The sequence below is a fragment of the Hydra vulgaris genome, chromosome 06 (genome assembly GCF_038396675.1).
Source record: "Hydra vulgaris chromosome 06, alternate assembly HydraT2T_AEP".
NCBI lineage: Eukaryota > Metazoa > Cnidaria > Hydrozoa > Anthoathecata > Hydridae > Hydra > Hydra vulgaris.
In genome coordinates this window covers 11,367,157-11,385,478 of record NC_088925.1, presented here as the reverse complement: position 1 = coordinate 11,385,478, position 18,322 = coordinate 11,367,157, and the positions used below count along the sequence as shown (strand labels likewise).

Sequence of the window (18,322 nt, the reverse complement as noted above, 5' to 3'; positions counted from 1 at the left end):
TCTTTAAAAAGACAATGTACTGAATATATTTGTATACTAAAATTTTCCCTTTAATTTAAAATGTAACTTACACTGTTTTGCTTTTCAATAATAAATAATTAGCAAATGTCAGTTACGGAGCAGACATTGTCACATAAAATAAATTTTTTATGTCATTAAATTTGGCTAATATACTTAACATGCAGGCTGTAGTTAGAGTACCCAGTATATTTCATTACAAAAATAGAATTTGTTACAAAAATAACAATTCACAGATGTAGTTACATTTATGTTACGGTAACGGAGTGAAAAAAACTATTGGGCCTCATTACTTGATGATATCCAAAAACATTTAAAAAGCAGATTCTTGCAAAACCAAATCTATTTTGTACATCCCTAATGATGAAATTTAACATACTTGTTAAAATTTTATAGATAGTCCAAACTTTATTTTCATGCAACATTAGTTGCGACAAAACCGTCTTATGAGAAATTGACTAATATATATATATATATATATATATATATATATATATATATATATATGTATATATATATGTATATATATATATATATATATATAAATATATATTATTATATAAAAGTGCGTTAAAAAAAACAAATTGGGGTTTTGAAATACAATTTGTAAATATAGTTTCGTTTTCACTCATTTTTAGGTTTTTTTGTTAAGCTGTAACAAAAAAAAAACCATCTTGCTCCGTTCACCCCTATATGCTAGACTTCAAAAATTATTATAAATAAAAACAGAAAAAAAAAAGTTAATTTGATATGTCGAAGGTTCTTTGCTCTTTTGCGCAGTGTTATTCATTGTACAAGCGCTTTTGAATTTTTGGTTTGATTAAATACTCTGCGATGGAAAACTTTTGATATTTTCGGCTTTGCTTATTAGCTAAATTTAGCGTTGCGTAATTTTATAGACGTGTTACGCTGTTATGTTCAAAATTATAGAAATTTAGCAAGTATTTGTATAAGTCTGAAAGATAAAAAGAACAACCTTTTAAACATAAAAGATCCAAAAATTGCAAATAAGATTTTTTATTCAGTCAACAACTTGATACCTTTTCCGTAGTTTTAGAAAAACACCTTTTATTACACATAAACTGGAAAACAACAACAACAAAAAAACATTTGTAATTCTTATAAATAAGTTTTTTTCAAATTAGAACGAAATCACTTCCTAGTTTTCGAATGCTTGGTACTTTTTTTGCATAACGCGCCCCATATATTAATTTAAATTATTATTTTGGTGAGATATATTATCTATTTAAATTATTTTTAACACTAATAAGCATTGGTATAAAGCTAACTTATAGTGCTTTTTTTTAAAGCTGTTTTAACATGATATTAGAGTTGTTATAAGTTATAGCACGAATTACACCAAAATTTTACCGAGTTACAAAACATAACAAAAAATTGCAAAAACAAAAATATGCAAGAAAAACGCGTAAGTTACACAAGATTGTGGTGCATACGATGTCTTACTGATTGGCATTACATATATTTTACTAGGATTCAGTGGAAATGTTATATGTTCTAAGCACCGTCAATTACAAATAAAACATAACATGGAATAAAACACAATATATACAGACTTACGAGAACACATTAATAAACAAAACATTTATATTTACATAATGAACACACATTATAAAGTAGTAAAAAATTCACAGAAAAACATTAAAAAATTAAATAGATATTAAATAAATGTACAAATACAAAGTTGTAAACTTTAAAGGATCACATCCTATTTTTATTTGAGAATTCTTAAAGCAAATACTAAATAAAAACTAAAAAAATATGTTACATAATAAATAGCCGTATTGTTTAACAAAAAATGTATATTAGTATTCTTATTTTTATTATTAATTAAATAAGCATTAAAATTTATTTAAAATTAAATTGAAAAAGCCTTAAATTCACCAAACTGAAGGATAATTTTTCCCTAACTTTTGATATATGCTTCCGCTTTTTTCAGCAATAGATTTTTCATCTTCATCTTCCTCTTCTGATTCAGCAATTTGGTATATTGTTCGTCCATTTTTTTCCTTAAAAAGCATGGGTTGTTCCTCGAGTTTAACTTCAACTGGTTTTAACTGTTGATAATAACAATGTTTTACGCATACGTAACCAACACCCATCATCAACAAACATCCAAGTGCAGGTAAAATGAAAAATAAAATTACTGATTGGTTACTACAACTTCGATGGAACCACTTTTCTGAACATTCATTAGAAATGAGCGACGCATCAATGAAAGAATGACAAAGCTTTGTTTTATCGCACCAATAGCAATCTTCATACTCAGTGCAAGTTTTGCATGAAACCTTTGTTCTACACATACTGGCTTCTAAAAGATTTTAATAATTTTTATTATTTATTATGATCATGATCGTCATTTAAAAATCCAGAAAAATGTTAACAGATTTGTGGACTTAATAGAAAAAAAATATTTAAAGGCTTGAAACTTAATACTTTTTAGCCAAGATTATCATAAGACCACTGTTTTACATAAGAACTTTAAAATTTATGAAGCGTTAAGAGTCCTAACTTTTTCCTAAAAGTAGTTTTAATATTTTTCGATCTCCTGGACACCTAGATCTAGATTTAAATCAACAAGGGACTTAGTGACTTTCAAAACTGAAGACTTTTTTTGTGTGTGGTTAAAAAAGTGCTTCAAGTCCTTACGGTTTTATCATAGAGCACCACCGAAGTTTATGTCTCCTTCCAGGCCTGTCGCTTATTAGGCTGGAAACGGCATCGAATCTCGAACCTTTTGCATGAAAGTGTTTATAATTACAATTCTGCTGTTTTTTAAAAAATAATTGTAAATGTTTACTTATATCACCAATTAAACCTAAAACATAATTTTTTGTGAAAAAAAAAAAAAAAATTAGAATCATGGCACTTTGGGCAGAGAAAATAACCTGACTTTTATTAAATAAGCAGCCAAACTGTTAAATGAAATACAAAAATTCATTAGTTTGTTGTTTACATTTGGTGCAGTTAGTTCATTTAATGTTAATCAACAAATAATTCAGTAAATATTCTTTACTTCAAACTTAATGAGATTAAAGCTGCTTTTATTTTTCACATTTTTGTTACTGTGTTTACCTTTTACTTTTTTTAAAAAAGAATAGCTTTTTTGTTAAATGCCATTCTATAAAAAGGAAATTTATAAAGTTATGTTCTCTTATAAATTCAAAATGCCAATTATTGGAGATCATAACATTATAACTGTAGTTGCTATGCTTTATTTTTCAAAAATTATTAACAAATACTTTTGAATCAAGGCATTAGAGCCGAGGTTTAAAAATTGGCTCAGGCTCTAAGCTAGGACCCATTAAAATTTTTGGCTCCAACTCTTACTCTAGAGCAGTTCCGGGTAAAATGAATCAAACAAATACAATATTATATAAAATAACAGGATTGAGTCAGGAACACAGATCACTTGATATAAACTTAAGTACAGGAAAATGCCTCTTGTTTTTAAAAGGGGCAAACAAATGACAACACTGTACATCTCTGTATCCTTTTGGGTATTCTTTAATTTTCTCAAAAGCTGATTTCACTTTAACACATTACATTTCTTTTATAACTTTACATTTATCCATCAATTTTGTATTAAAATTATTTCTAAAAAATTAATTTTAGTCACACTTCTCCTTTTTTCTTTTTTTTATTAAGCTCTTTTTCAAATTTGTCTTCTTCTCCATCAGAATTATTTTTCGCCAAAAAGTTAACACAACACTGTGGATGATATATATTTACTATTTCTTGAGTTACTATTATATATTTTGGCATCTCTTTTTATAAGATTTTTCTGCTATTGCTTTTAAGGCTTTTTTTGCTTGTATTATCTGGTCTTTTCTAACAGTATTCTACATCTAGTATCAACATAAAAATATATTATGAACTTCTTAGTTTCTTCACAACTTATCACACCTTTGCTAAAAGTTGGGTAATATATGTATGTTTCTTTTAAAGCATCTAAATTCAACTAAATTCAAATCCATCAAGTTTCCAGATTACAAAATTGCAAGCAAGCAATCTACTGCAGAAACAAAAGCAACTTCTCTAATAAAAAATCTATTAGCACCTCATTCCGTAGAGAATATGCTGAAGTTGTGAAACCCATTAAAGAATTTTTTCTTGGAAGAAAAAAATTCCCCAAAATGCAAAAGTAGATTTTTTCAAAAATCCATCATCAGAAGTGTTCACTTTATTTGTACACAATCAAATGTTTTTGTTTGAAAAACAAATTAGGAAACATCAAAGATGGATTATTACTGTTATTAAAGGAACAAATATTTTGGAGGACTTTAAAAAACAATTAACTAAAAGAATAAGTAATAAGTTTTAGGTATTCAAACAAGCTAAGCATACAATAAACTAAAAAAAATATATAAATAATTACTACAACTCAAGAAGAAGAATTTGAAAATGATGTAGAGAAATTATTCAGCATTGGAATTAATTATTCGGCAAAATGATCAGTTCCAATGGCCAAGAATGAAGCTTTTTTGTGGATGCTTCTCAACGTAGTACTCGAATGAGATCATGTGGAAATATACATTACATATTTAAGTGAAAAGGGTATACTGTTTACGGATTCTATTTATAAGAAAAATATGTATATGAAATTTAAAAAAAATATGATTGGGCAAAAATTTACTAAAAAATATGATTGGGCGAAGCAGAGTGATAATGAAGTCAAGGTGAGTGAAGTATGAATGTGATAAAATGTTTTGGTAAGCAAGTATGCGTTAGGTTATGTTTGGTTATTTAAATAAAGATGAATCAATAAATAATTTAAAGTTTTTTTTAGCTTTGGTAGGTATACACCCACAAAAAAAAAATTTTCCTGTTGGAGAAAATGTTCCAAAATGAATCATCATTGAGGCGAACGTTTTACCATTGGAATACCGATGATCAATTTCATTTTTCTTTTTCATTTTTTTTCAATAATAAAGTTATTATTGATAGAAGTTTATTTAAATGTGTTGGTGTTTTTTTCTGGGGGTGGGGGGTCCTGGTCAGTAGCCCGACAATTATTGCAGCCCTAATTTCAATTTTTGAGATATGTACCATACTCACAATAATACAAATATGCAGGCCTCGGCAGAAATGGCAGGCAACCGACTGCATCCACCTCCACACCTGTGTAAGTCAGTTTACACAGGCAAAGTATAGCTTGTGCAAATATAAATTTTTTTATACATAACAAAATTTAATGCTTTTTAGATTTAGTCGTATTTAACTTACATAAACAAAAATAGCAAAAACATCTAGCACATTTAAAACAAAACATCGCTTTAATAAGTATAACATAATTACAGAACAATTTTTAAACTTTTTAAAAAAAATATATACTTTTTTATACAAAATATTTTTATAGCTACGTTTGTAACTTAGAATCTAAAATACGACTCAATCATAGTGAAAACAATAGATACACGCTTATTTAAAACTCTTTTTTAATAAACATTAAGTTTAAATTTGAATTACATAACACAAAAACAATTTTACAAGTATCAAACTCATTTATTCAGGTTTCAATTACAAAAGTTTTATAACTACTACTAATAAACAATAAATCATTTCAATAAAAAAGTGATCTAATATTTTTAAATAAACTTTTAACCTCTATTAAAAAAATTGTTCAAATGCAATGTTGTTACAATTTCTCTAAAACGTTAAGATGCTTAAATAAATAATAAATATCAGAAAAACAACTGTTGCTGACAATTATTTTTCTGATGTATTTATGATTCGATACAAACATTACACTGTAAAACTTGAAAACTATTGCAAAAACATAAACATTTTTTTTTATCCATGAGCATTTTAATCTAAACATCAAAAAAGCCCGCAAAAATGCTTATGGCCCTTAGTGCCCGCCATATCCATTTTGGATGGGCAATTCACCGCTCCTGCACTAACTTATTCCTGCGAGGCCTGAATATGTATCAGTGTCAAGATCTTTGTATCCAGTGTTAGATTGAAGGTAAACAGTAATGTATACTAAAGCCATTTTAAGAGCATCAGTTAAACAAAATTCTAGTATGTTTAAAGAATTAAATATTTTGATTTTTTTCTGCATTATTTGCCTTTGATATTTGCTTTAACTATGACCAGCTTCAAGTTTATGACCATCTGAACCATATTGCAAAAATTGTTTTAAGAGTTTAATTTTATTTTTTCCCGAAACTTAACGAACCAATTTAAAATATGCCTAACCAGTTTGACAAAACATACTAACAATTTTTTAGACAGGTTTGGATTTTAACTCACCAAGTTTTACAAACTAGTGCAATGTATTTAACAAATATTTTTTTAATTCAACTAAGCCTTTTGATGTATGGGCTATTGGTTTAGATGTTTTAATAATCATTGTTTTACTTTGTTTTTCACCACCAAGTGAAGAATTTTTAATGTTCACCACCAAGTTTGTGAACATTAAAAACTCCTCATGTATCAATAAAATCTTTTAGAAATAAAACAGTTCTATTAAAATCGATTTTGTCTTCTTTAGGACGTGTTGATAATGCAGAAAGATTTTCTTCACAAAAAACTATTAACACAAGGAAACAATGTAACTAATATTGTTTCAACTGATTTTTCTGATTGATTGACAGATTTCCATAATGTTATCCGCTATGACTGATGAAGTTTTAACATAAACTTTATCTACTATTTAAATGTATATGTGCCTGTGCAAATGTATGTGCAATGAACGCCCTTGTTTATCAATAAGCTTGCTAAATAAATTTGTTGCTTAATTTAGAAGCTTTTAATGCCAACTTTGTAGAGTAGGAATACAGGAAAGCTTCTAATCCTTTCTAATTTATTTATTAAGTACTCTCAAAATAGCAAAATATTCAAAACTATGAACAATAGTGTCTGAAAAATAAAATCAGCAACGCATTAAGTTTTTATATAAAACAATTTTAAAATGCTATAAAAATTTATTTTTTCCTCAGTAATTGGATGTTAATCAAACATCCTATAGCTGAATTTTAACCATTTGTTTATAATAGCTTCATGTTTTTTTTTGAAAAACTTGTTAACTTGTTATGTTAGCATTCAAAATGATGTCTCATATTTTAAATTAGAAAAAAAATTGAGTATAAACGTATAAAAAAATGCAGATAAAATAATTAATAAAACTATTTTTACAACAATTTTAATATTATTTAATAAAGTTAATATTTAAATAATAATAATAATAAAATAAATAAATAAATAAATTAAAAGATAATTTAATAATATTAATTAGTTATTTTTTGAAGCCTTGCCAAATAGAAGCATTCAAAGGACTTTTCAAAGTTTGTTAATCACATGTGTATAATTATTTAAAATAAATAAATATTTTAATTGAATTTATTTATACTTTAAGTTAATAATAATTTAAAGAAAACGAATCTTACTTTGGTAGACCAACTTGAAAAAAATTCAGTTAACTGAAAACAAGTTTTTTAATTGCATTTATATTCAACTATTAAATTTAGTAAATCTTTTAGTGTTTTTTTGGCAAAAACTAATTACATCATTATAATGCAAAAACTCTAAAGCTATGAATGTTTGTTGATCAGTTAATTAGTATAAAGCAAATTTGATCAGTTGATCAGTATAAAACAAATTTGATCAGTTGATCAGTATAAAGCAAATTTGATCAGTTGATCAGTATAATGCAAATATTCCAAAGGTACAAATGCTGTTGATCAGCTTATTTATTTCTTGCACTGGAAGTTACTGAAGCTGTAACCTTCCATTTTGATGGTTCTTATGGAAATGTTTTTCTATAAGTTCTCGTATATTATACTGTTTGTTACTTAAGTACTAAGTGTGATGTTGATAAGTTTTCTCTCAATACAGGTTTGTTAATAGATGACATTTTTCATGAAGCTATCAAGTATTGTACTAGGGCCATTTAGTTTCTATGTAGGGCCATATTTGTTTCTCTGATAACAAATTTGTTTGATCGCAAGGCAGATCGTTGAATTTCAATTGGTGCAAAGCACTTTCATTTTGTTATTGTTTTAGAATTACCCGTCTACTTTTAAAATTAATAATTAATTATTAATTTTAAAAGTAGACTTTGTTGTCAATTTTGTTTAAAACTATTAGTCAATTTTGTTATTTATTTAAATGTTGTAATTAAGTAACACTAGATAAATATGTTTGTTTATACAATATTGTAAACTTGTTTGTTTTAAACAAATTTGCAAATTTGTTTTTCTAAGATTAAACAAAATTTTAATCCAATTTATGTATCTATTTTTATTGTCAAATAAAGTTAAAACCAATTTTCAGAGAGCTACCCTTGGTATAATTAAAAAAAAGCTATTAGTACCAAGGGCCACTAATTTTTCAAACCCTTCTAAATGACGGACCTTTATATTTCTACATGACAGGACCTTTATATTTCTACATGACCTTTATATTTCTACAGGACCTTTACAAATCTAGATGACAGACCTTTATATTTAAGTCATTATAGCTATATTAATACAAAGTAATTAGTATAGAGATATAATCATATCAGTTTCACCATTAAATTTGGGCATTTAAAAATTGCTTGATGCTTGAAATTTAAATAAATGTAAGAAATTTTAATAGTTATTTATTTACTCACAGAATAACAAAATATTTTGGTGTTGCTTTTTACATTTTCTATTATTTATTTTGTAATTACATTAAAAGAAATTTATATCTCAAAGAATGTATAAAATTTTTTTATATCTTCAAGCATGTAACTTCAATTTTAGGAACAAATAATAATAACTAACTCTAGTTTTAAGAACAAAGCATAATAACTAAATACAATTTTAAGAAAAAATTATTAGTTCTTGTTAATGTATTATATATCATTTAGAAAAATATGTCAGAAGAGAAGTTAATTATGTGTTTAAAAACTTAAGCAAAAAAAAAAATAAAAAAAATAATGGTTAACATAATTGTAAATAATGTAATAAATTTTATTATATTTTATTACATTATTTATAAAAAATATTTAAAAAAACAAGGGATATTGCATGCTGATATGATGGCAATATTAGACACAACACTTTTAAAACAATTGTCTGAAAAATTTGTCTGAAAAACTTGAAAAAACTGTCTTTTAAAAAACGTCTGAAAAACTGTTCGAAAAGCTCAGTCAATTATTAGTGAAATGCCACAAAATTGCTAAAGAAATATAACAAAAAATTATAAGACTTAATGACAAAATGATACCACCTAAAAATAGCCCTGCAAGATATATACAGTGTGTTACAGATTTAGAAACTAGCCTATATAAGCTTTGAAAGCACTTTTCAAAGTTTATTGATCAAGTCTGTATCATACAGATTTGATCAAGAAACTTTAAAAAGTTTTTTAAAATAAACAAATACTTTATAAGAATTTTTAACTTACTCAAATTATAAACTGTTTTAAAACTGTGGTGCATAATTATAAACTTATCTTCGAAATTGCTTCAAAACGATCAAAAAATGGCAGAAAATTTATTTAATCAAAACTATTTAATGAATGCCCAGAGCAATTACATTTTTCAACAACAACAAAAAAAAAAAAAACAAGTTCAAAGGCTACAGCTCATTGGAATGACCAAACATGATTGTTGCTTGCAAACTGAGACATTTACCACATTTAATTTGTAATTTCTTAAATGATCCAATACATCATTGCACAAAACATTGAAATGATAGAGAAATGGTTAAAATTTGCAGACAGTGAAAAATTGTGCATGCCATTAGCAACATCAAGTAAGACATTCTTACATATACAAAAAAACTGCACATCTAAATCATTAGCTAATGCACATGAATGCATTTGTCTTTAACGGGCCTAGGACCACATAACTTAGAAAATTTTTTTTATAGCCTGATGAAATTCTTAATCTTGATGTTCCAGATGGCTTCAATTATTACTGACACAACATTTGGAAATTAAAAAAAAAACAAACAAAAAAACAAGGACTATGGGAGGTGGAGGAGTAATAATTCAATTTAGAATAGAATCGACGCTGTAACTCATAAGAGTTGAAACTGAAATTATGTAGAATTTCAGTCTATAACAGCCAAAAATTTTTAAAAAGGATTAAAAACAATAAACAAGATCTGAGATTTTAGGTTAAATTTAAAGTATTTATCAATGTGGTTCGTAAATTGATTTATGTTTGCTGACTCGATGATTTCTTGTTAGTACATTCCAGTCATTTACAACTCTATTAGTGAAATTTTTTTGTCTGATTGTGTTAAACTTGTAGTTATTTTGTGTTTTTATTGACTCCTTATGCCTTTTTAATTTATAACCTCTTGCTCAACCATTAGTATTAAAATATTCAATTCGATTATGCAAATTTATTTTCTCAATTTGTTTTACTAATTTGAACATTTGTAATAAATCACCCCGCCTTCATCGGTTTTTAATGAAGGCAATTTTAGTTTTAAATTTTGGTTGCTCTATTTGAACTTTTTCAAGTCTATTAATTTCTCCTTACCGATAGGGGTTCCAAATAACTGCGCCATACTCGAGATGGGGACGAACTAATGATTTGTATAATAAGCATGTTTAATTCTACTTATTTGTTTATTTGCTTCATTAATCACATAGCATATATAGTGACTCCAATCAAAATTATTTGAGATAAAAATACCAAGATCTTTTTTAACTCTTTTATAACTTCATTAATTTTATATTTATATTAAGGGTTGCTAATTCCGAAATGCATTACTTTACATTTTTGCGAGTTAAATTTTATTTGCTAGTCCTCTGTCCATTCTTTTAAAATATTGAGATCGTTTTGTAAACTGATGTTATCTGATTCCGATTTAATGACTGCTAATAGTTTAGTATCATCAGTGAATAGTTTGCCTTCATTTTTAATTTTATTTAATAAATCATTTATAAATACCACGATGAGTAGTGGACCTTAAACCGAGCCTTGAGGGACTCCACTATCTATTTTCTCCCATTCTGACAAAAATTCTCCAACTATTACTCTTTACAATCTTTGGCTTAAAAAACTTTCACACCACAATAATAATTTGTTTCTAATCCCAAGCCAATCAAGCTTTACTAATAACCTTAACAATAAAACAGAGTCAAATACTTTTGCAAAATCTAATAATAATATATCTACATCGTATCCATCTACAAGTGCTTTTGTGATAAAATCAAATGATTCAAGCAAATTGGTAGTGCAATTTTTCTTATAAAAGAAGCCATGCTGTTGTTTTATTATCAAATTATGCACTACTAAATGTTTCGTTATCTCATCACGTATAATACACTCCATTAATTTGCATACAACCGAAGTTAGTGAAATTGGACGATAATTAGATCAAGTTTGCTTCCCTTTTAAATCAGGGGTATAATGTGTGCTTTTTTCAAAAGGTTCCGAACAACACTTATTTCATAAGACTTGTTTAACAATATTGATAAAGGCTTGCAAAGTATATTATAGTACTGTCTATAGTGGTTTGTTAAATTGCTTCTTGAGTGCCATCAGTCCAATATAATGCTTATATTGATTCCTTTGCAGAAGTTTTGCTGTTAATATATGCATATACCGATTTAGGATTTAGTTTATAATTTAGTGCTAACATTTTTTCAAAATCCTTGATACTTTTTTTCACCTTTTTTTTAATTTTTAAATTCAAATGTTTGTATGCTGTGACCAGCACATAACTACTAAATTTTGTGTTGCGGCACATAAACTGTTAGTTGCGCTTTCTTTTACACATGTGTTTTAGTTCAATGTTCATCCAAAGAGGATCTTTTATTCTGTTTTCGCTACTCATTTTTAACCTAGGAATAAACACATTGCATTCATAATTATTAATTGATAACCGAATGTTGTAAGAATCATTTGCATTTAATTTCAGAAATTTATCAGAAAAATTAACTTTGTTAAAATAATCATTTAATTTCTTGTTTCTTGGAAGATGAATCACTAAAAATACTCTGTTTTTGCATTCTGTTATTATCAAATCTAACACATTATTAGTTTAGTTACTTATCCAATATTCCAAGTAAAAAACTAATTTTTACTTGGAATGTTGGATAAGTAACATTTTGAAACAAAAAACAATCACTTAGACAATCTATGAACTCTTTTACTTGAATATCCTGATCATATTGTAGTAAATTGTAGTTTTCATACCAACTTATTGGCGGATAATTAAAATCTCCACATAGCAGGATACTAGAGCGTTTATTCTTTTAACACAGATTGCTAATTTGTTTAATTGAGCGGATTATAGCTGAATTTTCCATTTTACTACATGAACCTGGACAATATATACAACCAGTGGTGTACCCTCATGGTCGTCCATTGGCACAGGACGACTCGTTTTCTCCATGGGCAACTGAAATTAAAAAAAATTGTCTGTCAGTAGCCCAGCAGGACAACCAGACAATTTGTTACTTATAAGAGTGTGTTTATTAATAAAACTATATTTTAATTGAAGTAGAAAAGCATCTAGAAAAATTGAGTGGATATTCAAATAATATTTAAAACTTAACTTTTAAGGAACTTAAACCACTTTATAAAAACGTGCTGTATAAAAAGTTTAGCATCATGAAAAACGTTACAAACGGTTTGTAAAAACGTGAATTAATTTTAAAATTAACTAATAAAAACTTTTTATTGGTTGATTTTAAAATGAGCGCATGTGTTTACGGACTATTAGTAACGTTTTTAATAATGCCCAACTTTTTATAAAGTACATTTTTATAAAGTTGTTTAAGTATTTGTAAAAGTTCCTAATGTTTTTAATCTTTGAATATCCACTTTATATTTTCTAGACACTTATCTACTTTTATTAAAGTTTGGAATTACTAATGTTGTTTGAACAAAGAATGAACTTTAAAAGTTATAAGTACTTTATAAAAGTGATAACACTATTATAGTTTTATTACTTTTATAATGCAGTTAGTGACTAGAGTGTTGTTACTTTTGCAGTCTAAAGTTTTTTTTTGTTTTATATCTTTTTCCCTTACAAACTTATAATAATTTGCTCCTTAAAAACAAAGTACACGGCTATGCATGAACTAAAATTTTAAAAATATCATTAGTTTCACCTGAGAAACAATACAAAAAAAAACTTTTACACCGTACTACTGATTATCATAGCGGACAACTTAAATGAGAAATAAAAACTGTTTCAGTTGGAAACAGTTTCAGTTTTTCACTGGGAAAAAACTGGAGGGTACATCACTGACAACCAATAATAATCTTTTCTGATCTAACTTCAATAAGACAATAAATTTGCTCAATTATTTTAGAATTAAGTATATCATTGTCCACTACGTAAGATTTGATGTTGTTTTTAATAAAAATACCTACTCCTCCTCTACTATCTCTATCTTTTCTAAATAAATTAAAAGCAATAATATTTGTAGATAATATATCTGACCACCAAGTTTCACTTATAAATACAACCGAAGTACCATGTTGGATAATTTTAATTGTTAGATAGTTTAACTTATTGTTTAGAGACGTTACATTTGTATATATGCATTTTAAATAAGTTTGTTTTTTAAAGTCGGTTGAATGGTCTTTTTTTAAACTTATGTTTGACTTTTCGTGATTATTAATTTCATTGTTTTTTTATTTTTTGTATTGTGTTGCTCCTGATACCAATTTGAAGGGGAGATTCTTCTGACAGATTGGCATTTAGTTTGTTTCTTTCCTTATGCAAATCATAATCTAATTTTCAGATTGTACTGGAATTCTTTGTTCTGGTGATGATAACTTGACAAGTACTGACCCTTTAACCATTTTGGATGTTTACTTTTGGTTTAAATCTTTTTATATGTATAATTTTATTGCTATCTATATTTATATCCGTAAAAATATGCTTTACTTTTGCTAAATCAGCTTCTTCCTTTTCTTTTTCAGTTCCAGTTGATTCAGAATCACCAGAAATAATAATATTCTTCTCCTTTTTTTTCTTGAGTTCTTCTTTAACAGAAATCGCATTTATGATACTTATTTGATGAGGCATTAACTTACTTGTTACACCAGCAGTTACAACCTTCCATGTTTTATGATTAGAGTTTTTTTCATTTTTAAAATTATTAATTACATATCTTTGTTTTCTTACAATCTCTTTCAAATTTGCAACTTTGATTTGTAATTTTAACATAACTACTTCTAAAATTGCTGTTGTTAATTTTCCATTTTTACCAGGAAGTTTTGTGTTCGCCATTGTTTAATGCAAAAATGTATATGTAGAGCGGTAATTTAATTATGATATCGGTAATTGTACTTTAATATGGTCTCGTTATCTTTCAAATTTTTTTTTTAAGTTTTTTTTCTTATAAAAATGTTTATTACAAGTTATTTTGATAAATTTTTTGTTTTTTGAGTATTGATGATAATGTAGGCAATACAGTCTATTGCGGACAAATTTTGGAATATATTTGCAAAAAAAAACGAAAAACCAAAATATAGTTAAAAAATGTATACTTTAGAAGTTGATTTAAATCCACACCACTGTCAGTTAAACAATATAACAAATAAATACCAAAAAAAGCAACCTATTCAAACAGTTTTGGCAAAAATAATAATAATTAAATTTGATAACATAACCAATATATAATAATTTAGGCATATATAAGGAGCTCGCATAAACACGTCTTGACACTTTGAAGTCGGAAGTCAGCTTACATTTAGTTACTTTGGAAAAAGTGCAATTGGTTTTACTACTACTTAATTAAATAAGGTATAGAAATTTGTTGGATAATCATTTGAATGATATTTCAGGAAAATTTGTTAACGTGAACTTTATTGTCAAGCAAAATATGCACAATTTCACAGAGCAAAGTATAAAATACTATGGTTCACTGTTAATAAAAATAAAATATTAGAATAGCCAACTCTCTAACTTTCCAATGAGATTTAAATTGCCTAACTTAAATCTCATTGAAAACATATGGGGCATATGAACAAGATGTTTATGCAGTCAGGAAACAATATTAAAATGTTAATGTATTTAAAAAGGCAATTGTGCATGTTTGGAAGAACATATCTCTTGCTGATCTAAATAAACCATTGGCTAGCATGCCAAATCAATTATTTGAAGTTATTTTGAATTGTGACAAAACAAAGTATCAATAATAAATTAAAATTAAGATACAACACATCATCAATTTTGTTGAATAAAATTGAAATAAGGTTATAATTTTGTACCAAAGTTTTTAGAAAAACTTTAAATTAACTGACAAAATTAAACCAGACAAATAAATTATTCAAGAAAGACACTAAGCATTTAAATAATTTGGAAATGATCATTTGTTTATAATTAAGATCTTGGATTTTTGGTGAGGTAATAAATTTGCACCACACTGTATGTAATACCGGTAACAAGAGTGATTCTGATTCAAAAATAGTTAGTGAAACGAAGTCATTATTTGTATGTGCGTACAAATAAGGTTTACATAATAAAAATCCTATTTGTACATGAAAAATGTTTATATACTTTAACTTTTTGCGTCAAAAATATACCAATGTAGTGCTTTAGGTATTTAAATCTTGTTTTGAGGCGTAATTGTCAGGGTTGCGGGTTCAAATCTCTATTGTGAAGATTTTTTATATTTAACTATAATGTTTTATTTCTATGTAGTTTTATGTTTTATAACTATTGTTGTTGTTTATTTATAGTTATGTCTATTATTTATTTTTATCTTTCAAAGTTTCATAGAATAAGTGCATTAATGCATACATAAATCGACTAATTTAGATCTAGTCGCAGTGGAGTATACTCACTTAAATAGAGATAGGCACTGTGGAGTGTACATATATGTACATCGCCAGACTTAAATAGGCATAGACGCAGTGAAGTTTATATTCATCTACTGAGGGTTCAGGTTTGGGCAGGCATTCTTTAAAACAAAAAAAAGTATTATACATCTTATTTAAATTGGGTTTAAAATTAAATTCATTTGTGTTAAAAAAATTATTAGGATAAATTAAACAAGAACTTCAAGCGAAATTATTGAAATAATTAATAACTTATGTTTATATACGCGCATACAACAACAAAAAAAAAGAGTAATATGCATATACAAATAATGCCTACCTTTGTGAATTTGTTTTTGGGATATATTTCACTATATAAGTCACAAAAATTTACTACTTTTTTAACTTCTTAGCCAAGTATAAATTGTATAACAAACTTTATAGTAATATTTATCCACAAAGACATTATGCAGTTTTTGATTCTTATATTAACAATGAAGGACATTTTTGTCAATTATAATAAAATAAAATATATTACTTGTATAAATATATATATATATATATATATATATATATATATATATATATATACATATATATATATATATATATATATATATATATATATATATATATATATACATACATACATATACTATTTAAAATAATAACACAAAGCATAAATATGTAGTTATATTTGCATAATAATAATGTTAGAGAGCATTTTAATGTGAACAGTTCACAATTGAAAAAATAAATGAATACCTTTAACAATATTTTGTGTTAATAAACTTGGATTGCATTCATTTTGTTGAAACCCTGACTTCAAAACACACTTTCTTAAAGCTTCACACCAAACACAAACTGACAATTCACAAACATTATTATTTAAATGAGAACAGTCTTGTAAATGATGTGTATAAAAATTTTCAGACAAAGAAGAGTTGTTAAATATTATTTCATGATAGTTCAATGGTAAACTAGTTACATTATTAGATATTATTTTATCTCCTATATCAGAATTTCTTGAAAAATTTTGTATGTTCATTAACAGTGTGTTAATAGTATTTATATGGTATTCACTTTTTTTGTTCTCTGAAATAAAAGAAGTTATAGATTTAGATATGTTTCCTTCTTTTTCTTTTTTCTTACTATTTAGAAAGTGAAGTTTTTTGAACAAATTAAGTAGATTAATTAGAATTTTCTTTTTTTTTATTTCGTTTTCCTGAATAGCATATTTATAACTACAAGTCCCTTTATTGTATACTTGCTGACCTTGACATTCATACTTAGCTTTTTTATCAATTATGGCATAGCATTGTCCAACAGCATTTTCACTCCTTTTACCACACCAAAAACAAACTGCTAAATCTATACATTTTTGACAAGACCTATCAGCAACAAAAGCGCACATTTCAGATAGCTTGTTTTCAGATTCTTCAGTATTTTCTTCAGATATAAATTTGTTATACCTTTCTAATCCACCAAGTGAAAATTTAATTTGAAATGAAAATAAGCAATATAATGCCAAAAGCGTATTTAAATATATATATTTTATTTTACCTCTACTTGAAATTTTCGGTTTAAACGGCAAATTCATGATGTACGTAAATACAACACAATATAAATTAGTTCAAATTTTCAGTGTAAACATTATTTAACGAGATTGCTACATATTTGTAGAATACAAGACAATAATAGTAACTCATCTCAGCTACTTTACGTGAGATACATTATATCCTAGAGGAATTAGAATCAGCTGCTCCTCTCGACATTTTCAGCATATTTATCTGATTCGCCAGTCTGCATTTTAAAAATTCTGTAAAATATACTTGATTTAAATTATCGCACGTGACCATAAATAATTTATTGTTCTAACGCATTGTTCTTACTTGCCCGAACCTATATCCGAACATTTGCGTGGCCGACCAAACTGAGAACGCAAGTTTATTTTGACAGTTAAGTAATTTAAGATCCCGTTAGAGATTATTTTTAAGTGTTTTAAATAACAATACCCTCAAATTTTATCCTTTTTTAAATATAAAATGTATCACTTTTACTAATAAATTAAAAAAACAATAATACTAGAGTCATAAAATGCATAGTCTAACTAATTTTAGAGCGCAATTGTTTATATTACTCAAGTATACTAACTAGTGCTCACTGTTTGTAAATGAAGATGTGTTAAAAAGAACATTTAAAAGAAGATTGTTGATTTTCTCTTATTTTTTGCAAATGCCTTGTGCTAACTGCTCCGCTTTTGCATGCGGTACTTCTCGAAAAAATAAATGTGCTATATATAATTGATGAAAGCCTAAGGATCCGAAAAATTTTTTTTTTTTTCTTTGCTCATACCATTACGAGGCTAACATATTAATTGTCAATTAAACTACTCTTAAGCCATGATATAGTTAATCATAAAATTCACTTGCATTTAATAAAATCAATGTTTACTACAACAATTTCTAATTTTATTTCAATTTTGTCATCATATATGATTTGCCCAGGTAATACGGATAAATTAGATATGTTTTACCCGAAAAATTTGAATTGTCTTAAACTTGCTTTTCACCT

The 18,322-nt window shown here is 26.4% G+C and overlaps 1 protein-coding gene across 1 annotated transcript; it reads right to left on the bottom strand.

The window, feature by feature from the left end:
* Window positions 1-1,585: 1,585 nt before the first annotated feature.
* On the bottom strand, window positions 1,586-17,582 carry LOC105843877 (uncharacterized). The gene is made up of 2 exons (XM_065799211.1): window positions 16,514-17,582; window positions 1,586-2,347 (listed from the first exon to the last, which is right to left on the bottom strand). The coding sequence occupies exons 1-2, from the start codon at window positions 17,346-17,348 to the stop codon at window positions 1,917-1,919; spliced, it is 1,266 nt and encodes a 421-aa protein (XP_065655283.1). The 5' UTR covers window positions 17,349-17,582; the 3' UTR covers window positions 1,586-1,916.
* Window positions 17,583-18,322: the final 740 nt, after the last annotated feature.